Genomic DNA, 9417 nt, shown 5'->3' with positions numbered 1-9417 from the left:
AATGTAATAACAAATACATGGGAGTGCATTCTCTCAGCCGTAATTACAGCTCACTAAATGTCCTGAGCTCACTAAAGGGGAACCATTAATAGAGCTTAGGTTCAAGATCCCCCCCTGCCTTAGACTGAACTGAGTGGCAAGCGGCAAAGCCTTGCAGGGCTGTCGTCTTTGGCCGACTTCCACACTGGATAGCTGGGCATGTGTTATGTACAAAGTGCTAAGGTCCCAGAAAACTTCAGTGTTATGTTCACAGATTCCAAAGAAATAACCCGGATGACTGGCTGTGAAAGACATGGGTTTATTAGGACTTACATGCGTACCTGTGGTGGCCAACCAGTGGCGATGAACTAAGTCCCATCAGCCTGTGCACGGGCAGCACCAGGGGCGGCTGGCTGGTGCTTTATAGAGTACAAAAAAATCGAGGGGGACATGTCTGAGATCAAAGCACTAGCTGTTTACAATTCAGGCTCACATCTGAAAGCAGCTTCTCTTTGGCTGTTCTTAGCCTGAGTTGCTGGCCAAGTTCCCAAGGTCTCACAGTCCTCTTACAGATGGCCTTCACTATATTTCCCACAGGGTGGCAGGGGGAGTTGGAACATGGGGAGGGCCCATGTTCCCATTTTCCATATGGCAAGTGAGACATTTTTGTAGAAAGCTCAGCCCAGCGCCAGGCTTGTGGGTGATAGGTAAAATAGTTAGTTACTAAGGCAAATGAGAAACTGCTCCGCTCTGGAGATGGGCAAGCCTTAGAATAAAATGTGGCAACCTCAGGATGGCCCAAGGATCACCTGCATCAACCTGGGGATAATGCTGACACATCCGACATTAACCCAAATGTATACATCTTAGTGAGGGGACATAGAATATAAACAAGGAAACAGTGACATGTCCCATAGAGAAAAATACAGCGGGAGGGGAGAGCACAGTGGGGAAGACGGTCGCAATCTTACAGTAGGTACTCTGGGGAGATAATGTTTGAACAAAGCTTTGTGCATCTGAGGAGTCTGGCGGAGGGCACAAGTGTTATGTGTGAGCGCTGCCTGGCTCAAAGGCTGTCAGTCAGGTGCTATTTTTGTCAGTATGATTCAGAGTACTGGTCCACCGAAGCCTCTGCAGTGTAACAGCGCGTTTCTAGCTACGGAAAGAGAGAGGAGTTCGAATCGCTGCCCCGGACAACCCGGAAAAGGGGCTTCGCTTTTCTAATCTTGGTGTCACCTGTGAAAGGTGCCTTCCAGAGGCCGCGTTTTTCAAACCAGAGTCGGCTGGCCTGCCTCGGCACCACCGGAGGTGCTTGTTTTAAAAACGCAGGAGCCAGAAATCTGCATTTGCCAGTCCTATGCAGCTCCAGAACGAGACCGCAGGAGCGAGGAGGTTGACGGTATCCAGCCAGTTTCACGCGAACCGCTCACTTCCGGTCGGCGCCTTGACGTCATCAGGCAGAGCCGAAAGTGCCCTCGCGCTGCCTAGGAGACAGGACGCGGGGGCCTGCCGCTGACAGGGCACCACCGGCCGCGCCCACTCGGTCGCCATGGAGCTGCCCCCAGGGCCGCGCGACGATCCCAACGCCTGGGACGATGACTCGGACCCGGAGCCGGAGCCTGACCCAGACGCGCAGGCCGAGGCTTACGTGGCCCGCTTGCTCGGTCCACCGAAACTAGGACTGGCACCCCTGCGCGACCCTCCGCTGTCCGCGTCCGCCCGGTCCCCTGGCGCCCTGGAGCCGCGGGCCGCGCCCAAGAGCCGAGCCGTGGGGGTCCCGGGCCTGCTGAGCCTTCCCCCGGAGCTGCTACTCGAGATTTGCGCCTACCTGGACGCGCGCCTCGTGCTCCATGTCCTGCCGCGCGTGTGCCACGCGCTGCGCGACCTTGTGCGTGACCATGTCACCTGGAGGCTACGCGCGCAGCGCCGCGTACGCGCACCCTATCCAGTGGTGGAAGGTGCGCACGCGGGGGGCCAGGGTCGCCCGCCCAGGTCAGCTTTAGGGCCAGGGAGGGTGTATCTGGGATGCTGTGAGCACAGCCCCTAGAGCAGACTTCCTGTCTGTCGCAGCTCCTGTGGAGGCTGAGGTAGTTACTGGTGGTGCCGAAGTCCCTGAATTCTGAGTGGACCATGAGGCAGACATCCGGGGTCCTGAAGCTGTAGAAACCTGTCTGGGGGTGTGGGGTCCTGTGAACTCAGGATCCAGCGATCATCAGGCTTGGGTTCTGGTGGTGGTACAAAGGCCCTGATCCCTGGCTGGGGGTTGACACAGGGACTTGAAAGTCTCAGATTGTAGGAATCTGCTTGGGGCTCAGGGTAAACCCAAGAATCTTCAGGTTCTGGGTCAAGATGCTTAGGCAGCAACTAGTGATTCCCTTACCCCTAGAGCCCTGACCTAGGTGGTGGTGAGGCAGGGACTCTTGAACCTGCAACTCTTGAGCCTAAGGTAGGGTTTGGGGGTTAGGAATCTCTGATGCCAAAATCACAGATCCTCAAGCCCAGGGTCTAGCCTGGGATCTTAGGTAGGGTCTTGTGGTCATCACCCCTTCCCCCGAGGTCATTGGTCCCTCGGGGATAAGACAGCTTGGTGGCCTTGAAGTGATGGGACGCTCCCGAGTAGCTTGATAAACAGAGATGCCTGGGCTCCATCCATATCACTGAATCTCTGCACCTAGGGCTTGGTTTCTGCATCTTGACAACTCTCCCAGGTTTATAGTTTGAGAAGAAACACTCTCCTGGGTCTGGTTTGGATGGCTGAGGCAGAAAGTCCTAGCTCCTGTGCCCAGACCGAAGGATTGAGGTCAGACCTCAGTCAGGGGTGAGGAAGGACCTTAATGTCCTGAGGCTGCTATCTCCCAGACATGGGTTGGGTGATGAGGCCTGAAAAGGTGGTCTGAGACTCCACTCCCCCAGTTTCTGGAAACAGAGGTGACCTGCGGGAGGGGAGAGAACACTGGGGACCTGCTTCGAAGGTGGGTGAGGCAGTGGTCCCAAAGCTAGAGCCTGGGCCTCCTTGGAGTGGGGGAAGGGATCCAGATGGGGGGTTTCTCCAAGTCTGGTGCTGGTTGGGCTCCCTGGGAACCAGGGGCAGGCTTGGATACCTGGTGTGGGTAGCAGAGTTCCTGCCCACCAGAGACCCCACTTGTGGTACCCCACAGAGGAGGACTTTGACTGGCCGGCGGCCTGTATTGAGCTGGAGCAGCACCTGTCACGCTGGGCGGAGGATGGGCGCTGGGCTGAGTACTTCTGCCTGGCTGATGGGCACTTTGCTTCCATTGACTCAGTGCTGCTGTTCCAGGTGAGATGGGGTTTGGTGAGAGGCCAGGCAGGGGTGGGCCAGGGTGACCCCAACAATATCACCTTACTCCCCTCCCAGGGTGGGACATTCTGTCTGTCGGGCTCCCGGGATCGCAATGTCAACCTGTGGGACCTGCGGCAGCTTGGGGTGGAACCCAGCCGGGTTCTGGTCAAGGCCCTTGGCACCCAGAACAGCACCCACAAGGTAAGGCTGTAGGAAGCATGAGGCCTAGGTGGGGTGCTGTGACTAAGGGCTTGGGTTTTAGCACCAGACCTGACAGATGACTATCTTACTCTGCTATTATTAGTGTGATTTTGGGTGTGATGTATGACTTCTCGGGGCCTCAGTTTCTACTTCTGTCCAGGGTCAGTTAGGCTGAATGAAATGAACAGCCATTAAGAGCGTCACTCAGACTTGGATACACAGTAGGTGCTCAGTAGATGTCAGGCATGCCTTGAGAGGCCCAGGGCAGGGTGTTAGGAGGCTGCTCTGAGCATGACTGTCGTCTTGTGTGAAGTGGCCATGGAGAGGCACCTTCACCAGTCAGTGGGGTGATCTAGGCTGGTGGCCAAGAGCTTGGTCTCCGAGCCAGGCTGCTGGGTTCAATTCCTCATTCTGCTGTTTCCTGGCTGTGTGACCTTGGGCAAGGAACTCAACCTCTCTGTGCCCTCAGTTTTCTCATTTGTAGAATGGGACACTTGACAGTATTCTCAGAGGGTCTGGTGAGGAATAAATCAGTCATCAGCCAGCACTCTGTAAATTATCCCCTGAGACAGGGACTGTTTTTATGCCCATTTTCCCAATGAGGAAACTGAGGGAGGGGGCGTCATTTACCCAAGCCATGGAATGGAGGCCCTATATTTAATCTCATTGTGATGTGGCCTCAAACCATCGCAGGTTCTGAGTCTCCGCAGAACTCGATTTGGGAATATTGTTGGGTGAGGGGGTATGTGTATCCTGAGCTCGGCAGAGGGACAGACCTGCAGACTTCAGCTCTAATCTCTGCGGTTGCTCTGGGTTCTTGGGTTGGTTGTCTTCCTCCTCTGGCCTCCCATCTAGTTATCTGTGAAATGAGGACGGTCACATGGATCTGGTCCTACAGGGTTGGGTGTGGTCGCTGGCAGCGCTGGACCACCGAGTGTGCTCCGGTTCCTGGGACAGCACGGTGAAGCTCTGGGACATGGCAGCTGACGGGCAGCAGTTTGGCGAGATAAAGTATGAGGGGTCTTGAGGAGGGGCGGGAGGGGGGCAGGGCTCTGCCTGGCCACCGCCCAGCCTCGTGCTCTGTGTGTCCCCAGGGGCAAGGCGGCTGTGCTGTGCCTTTCCTACCAGCCTGACATCCTGGTGACTGGCACCTATGACAAGAAGGTGACAGTCTACGACCCCAGAGGTGGGCCAGGGGCCTGGACTGGGGAGAACAGGGCTGCCTGGGGGTCCCAGGGTCATGCTGGGGAAGGAGGCACTTGGGCTTCACAGCCTGGCTGGGTGACAGGCACGTACGCCGATGTTAACCCCTCAGAATGGCCTGTGCTGTGCTGCGGGCAGCAAAGGGGACTTTTGGGTGGGGGTGGAGTAAAGGACATAGAGGGTACCCGGCGGAGGGCCTCTGAGCCGGAATCCCGTGGGGTGGGAGGCAGACGGCCCCCGAGAATCCTGGCTTTCCCACTCCCTAGCTGTACGACCCCAGTCAAACTTGAACCTCAGTTTTCCTACCTGTAAAATCAGATAACAACTCGAGCCCTTTAGGGTTAATGGGAGGAGATGATAATAAGAACATTGGTGGCTTGTTAGTTTCATAAAATCCCTAGAACAAACATTGCCCGGCATATAAGTCTTTTCTGTTATTTCTTTATTCTTATGTTGTTTAATTGAAGGGCCAGTGCACCTCATCCAGGCAGAGCTGAGTGGGGGTAGGGGTGGCGGGGACTCTGCTGGCATTAGTTGGCATTTTATGCTGGGACTTGCCTGTCTACTCTGTACTGGGAGCAGATGGGACAGGAGGAGAGATGTGGGACAGGAGATGGGGTGGCACAGGCCTGGGGGCCTGGGAGGCCTGGATTCAGCTGGAGCAGGAGAGGAAAGACAGGTCATTTGTAGGATAGGGAGTGGGGGCCGGAAGCTGACCAAGGGTTTTGCCATAGACCACAGAGGCCCTGGATCCTGGGGTTGGCTTGGGGGTGCCTCTGAGGGGCTCTGATGTCACCTCCCTCCCTGGCCCATCACCCACAAAGTCGGCCCAGCGCTGCTGAAGAGCCGGCGACTGCACTCCAGCGCGGTGCTGGCGTTGCTGGCGGATGACCGGCACATCATCTCGGGCAGTGAGGACCACACGCTCGTTGTGTTCGACCGCCGGGCCAACAGCGTCCTGCAGCGGCTTCAGGTGAGCCCTCCCCAGCGTCCCCAGGGAGCAGGGCTGCGGCATGGCCCAGCCTGAGCTGCTCGTCCCGTGTCCCTCCCACAGCTGGACTCCTACCTGCTCTGCATGTCCTACCAAGAGCCCCAGCTCTGGGCTGGTGACAACCATGGTCTGCTGCACGTCTTCGCCAACCGGGACGGCTGCTTCCAACTTGTCCGGGTCTGCCAGGGCCTTTGCCCCTGCCAGCCCCCCTTCCTGAGCCTCCTCCCTACCCCTAGACCCCCCGTGGCGATGGGTGGCTGGCCTGAGGAGAGCCTTGTCTGAGTGTCACCTGTCCCTCCTTCCTGCAGTCCTTCGATGTGGGCCACAGGTCTCAGATCACAGGGATCAAACACTCGCTGGGGGCCTTGTACACCACGTCCACTGATAAGACCATCCGGGTGAGGCCCCATGACAGCCCCCTCCCACTCCACCCCCACCGGTGGGGGGCACACCTCTTGACCTTTGTTGCGCGTCACCAGGTTCACGTGCCCACAGACCCACCAAGGACCATCTGCACCCGAAGCCACGACAACGTGCTGAATGGGGTAAGGCCCTATGTCACGTGCCCTGCCCCACATGCCCTGCTGGCTGCCTAGAGCGCCCCTGAGTCTTCATGTCCCTGCCCAGATCTGTGCTGAGGGCAACCTGGTGGTGGCCGCCTCTGGGGGCCTGTCGCTGGAAGTCTGGAGGCTCCAGTCCTGAGCAGGCAGACATGGATATGGATGTGGATCTGCTGGCCGGCAGGCTGGGTCAAGGCCTCTGTTCTCGGGGGTGGCCCTCCCCTTTTCTGGTGCTGCCCTGGGCTCAGGCCTGGGGCACAAGGACTCCAGGCTACTGTTGGGCAGGGTCCCTGGTCTGTGCTCCATGTTCCAGCCCACCCTCAGGTCCTGTTTACAATTGGACGCCTGCTTTCCCTTGAGAGCGAAGGAGAAATAAACCTGATGTACTGGTGCTGTGGCCTGGACTGGTGCCTGCTTGGGGCTAGGATGCTGGGGATGCCCCCAAATTCATCACCATCCACCCAGCTACCCTGGCCTCTGCTGTGTATGTCCGGGCGCGCCTGTGTCCACCCAAGTGCATTCCTGGGATCATGTGTGTCTGTGCATCCCTAGGGAGGCGAGTTAGCTGGCTGTGTGTGATGTCACTGTAACCCCATCTGTGACTGTCTGCATGCCCGTGAGTGTGCACGTGTGAGAGGAAGAGGGAGATTCTGGAGGATGTGGGCACCTGTCTGTGTGATGACACCTCTGTGTTTGTGTGTGTTGTGGATGTATCAGTGTGCAGTGGCGTGTAGAAAGGAGCTGCCCCTGAATGTGTTTGTGCAGAGGGAGAGGGGACGTGCTAAGGCTAGCCCATAGGTGTGGGCAGGGAGTGGTGAGAAAAGTGTGTCCTCTTCCGTCCAGAGTCCAGGGGGTGTGCCCCTGTGGCAGTGACCCCGGAGTGGGCCGGGCTAGGTGCCCCTATAAGCCTGTAGCTCCCCACTGCCCCCCACTGCAGCTCACCAAGCCCTGAGGAGCCTTTACTTCATGTTTATTGAGGGGCCCTCGGGGCCAGTATCATAGGATGGCGCAAGGCTTCTTCTCCTTGAAGGGGTTGGTAGCAGCTGGGATGCCCACCAGGAACGGGTCGCTCTTGGCCTGCTCCATGCAGAACTGCAGCAGGTCAGCGGCTGCCTTGGACACCTGCAGGCCAGCTCAGTCAGCCAGACCGTGGCTGTCCCTCCGTCCCCTCGCCCAGACGTGCCCGTCTGGCCTCAGCCTCACCTTTATGCGATCGATGCCAGCCTCCATCCTCAGCTGCTCCACTGCCTGGCGGGCCTGCCCGATGTCGCAGCCAATGGCTTCCCTGCTGGACATCTGCGGGAGGGGGAGAAGGGCCGAGGGTCCCTGCACCTCTTCTGGTGTCCCCTGAGAACTGGGATAGGGGTGGATGCTCCCCACCCATCAGAACCACTTACCTCAGCTGAGGACTCTGGCCGACTCCTGGCTGCTCAGGTCTCCTGTGGCCCTGCTCTGCCTCTCTCCCTCCCCCCCTCCCCACCTGGCCTCTCCAGTCCCCTCCTCCCTGACCCCCGCAGAGACTTTGAAGCCAGGACACTCATGGAGTGAAATGTCACCAGTGACAGCAGCAGCAGCTGCCTCAGCCCAGGGGCTCCGTGCCCAGGAGGCCTGGTGGGCACCCTGTGGTCTGTGTTACCTCGGCGGAGGGAGTGTGTGGCCCTGGTCTCTCACTGACCTGCTTAATTCACTGCTAACTGGCCCCAACACCCCTCTTTTACCAGCCTCTGTACCCCAATGTGCAGTGTCCCCAGGCTCAGGTGCATCCCTGTCTCTCCTCTCTATCTACACTCACTGTCCCGTGATCCACAACATGGATGACTCAGTCCACGGGCTTATGCTGATGGCTTCCTTTGCCCCAACCCAGCCCTTCCCTGACCTCGGTCCACATGGGGACCCTCCAGCCTCCTTGGTCCATCCCACCCATCTCTCTGGTGTCTCTCACCTACCTAGGCCAATGCTGGATTCTGGATTGCCTTCTCCCCAGACCTTCTGCCCCCGGATTCACCCCATCCACTAAACTGCCCTGGCCCAATCTCAAACTCCTTTATTCCTCTCTTTCCAGTATCCCCACTTCTAATCCTTTCTCAAGTGCCAGCCAATGAACCTTCAAATTAGGTCCTGAACCTGGACACTTCTCTCCACCGCCACATGGGTCCCATCTCCATCCTTGCTCACTTGGACCAGTCCACCCTGGTCCACCCCACCCCACCCCCACCACTGTTCTCAAGGCAGCCAGTGGGAAATGTTAAAAAATAAATCAGAGTAACATGGGTGAACCAACCTCGAGGGCATTATGCCGAGTGAAATCAGCCAGTCACAAACCGACACATGATTCCATTCATATGAGGTCCCTAGAGGAATCAAATTTATAGAGACAGAACGTAAAATGGTAGGTACTAGGGGCTGGGATAAGGGAATGGGGAGCTGGTGTTTAATATGATCAGAGTTTGGGAAGATAAAAAAGTTCTGAAGATGGATAGTGCTTGCAACTGTTTGCATAACCATGTGATGTGCTTAATGCTGCTGACCTATACACTAAAAATGGTTAAGATGATGAATCTTATTTTTAGTCTCTCACTTCCTTTTTTAAAAAAGATTTTAAATTGATTTTGGGAGAGAGAGGAAAGGAGAGGGAGAGGGAAACACTGATGTAAGAGTGAAACATCAATTGGCTGCCTCCTGCGTGCCCCCTACTGGGGATAGAGCCTGGAAACCTGGGCATGTGCCTTGACCAGGAATTGAACCGGCAACCTTGTGGTGAACGGGATGACACGCAACCAACTGCCACATTGGCCGGGGCCCTCACTTCCTTTTTAAAACTCTCCAGTGGTTTCTCAGCCTCTTAAGACTAAAACCCACCCTTCTTACTCCAGCCCATAGGGTCCTGCCTGGTCTGGCACCTCCTGCCCACTCTGAATTCATTTATCAACTTTGCCCTCCTTCATTCTTCATGGATCACACGGATGCCCTTGAATTCGTTTGTTCGTTCATTCATTCATTCATTCATGCATTCATTCATTATCTTTGCTGAGATTCCAATATGAGTCCAGCACTGCTTAGGGTAAGGGGATCAGCAGTGGAACCAGACAAAATCCTGCATTCATGGAGCTGTCGTTCTGGTCAGAGACAGGCAACAGCAAACACAATGTATTAAGTGCTATGAAAGACAACACAAGTAAGGT

The 9417-nt window shown here is 56.6% G+C and overlaps 2 protein-coding genes across 2 annotated transcripts; one reads left to right on the top strand and one right to left on the bottom strand.

Annotated features, from left to right (window-relative positions):
• The first annotated feature begins 937 nt into the window (after positions 1-937).
• On the top strand, positions 938-6626 carry FBXW9 (F-box and WD repeat domain containing 9). Its single transcript, XM_079771863.1, has 10 exons — positions 938-1937; positions 3138-3277; positions 3356-3481; positions 4380-4492; positions 4576-4667; positions 5509-5657; positions 5739-5852; positions 5984-6073; positions 6155-6220; positions 6303-6626. Exons 1-10 carry the CDS (start codon positions 1529-1531, stop codon positions 6375-6377), a joined length of 1374 nt encoding a protein of 457 aa, XP_079627989.1. The 5' UTR covers positions 938-1528; the 3' UTR covers positions 6378-6626.
• Positions 6627-7155: 529 nt separating this feature from the next.
• On the bottom strand, positions 7156-7531 carry GNG14 (G protein subunit gamma 14; the record flags this gene model as incomplete). Its single annotated transcript, XM_079771866.1, has 2 exons — positions 7156-7357; positions 7439-7531. The coding sequence occupies 2 exons, from the start codon at positions 7529-7531 to the stop codon at positions 7232-7234; spliced, it is 219 nt and encodes a 72-aa protein (XP_079627992.1). The 3' UTR covers positions 7156-7231.
• Positions 7532-9417: the final 1886 nt, after the last annotated feature.

Source organism: Cnephaeus nilssonii, assembly GCF_951640355.1.
Source record: "Cnephaeus nilssonii genome assembly, chromosome: 5".
Taxonomy (NCBI): Eukaryota; Metazoa; Chordata; class Mammalia; order Chiroptera; family Vespertilionidae; genus Cnephaeus; species Cnephaeus nilssonii.
Note: the sequence above shows the minus strand (reverse complement) of the source record. Positions and strands in the feature narration are given on the sequence as shown.

What these genes read in the sequence shown, in the direction of transcription:
- FBXW9 (XM_079771863.1), top strand. Translation starts at nt 1,529, where the DNA reads ATGGAGCTGCCCCCAGGGCCGCGCGACGATCCCAACGCCTGGGACGAT. An exon ending in ACCCTATCCAGTGGTGGAAG is followed by an intron (nt 1,938 to 3,137) that starts GTGCGCACGCGG and finishes GGTACCCCACAG; the next exon opens with AGGAGGACTTTGACTGGCCG. An exon ending in GCTGCTTCCAACTTGTCCGG is followed by an intron (nt 5,853 to 5,983) that starts GTCTGCCAGGGC and finishes TCCTTCCTGCAG; the next exon opens with TCCTTCGATGTGGGCCACAG.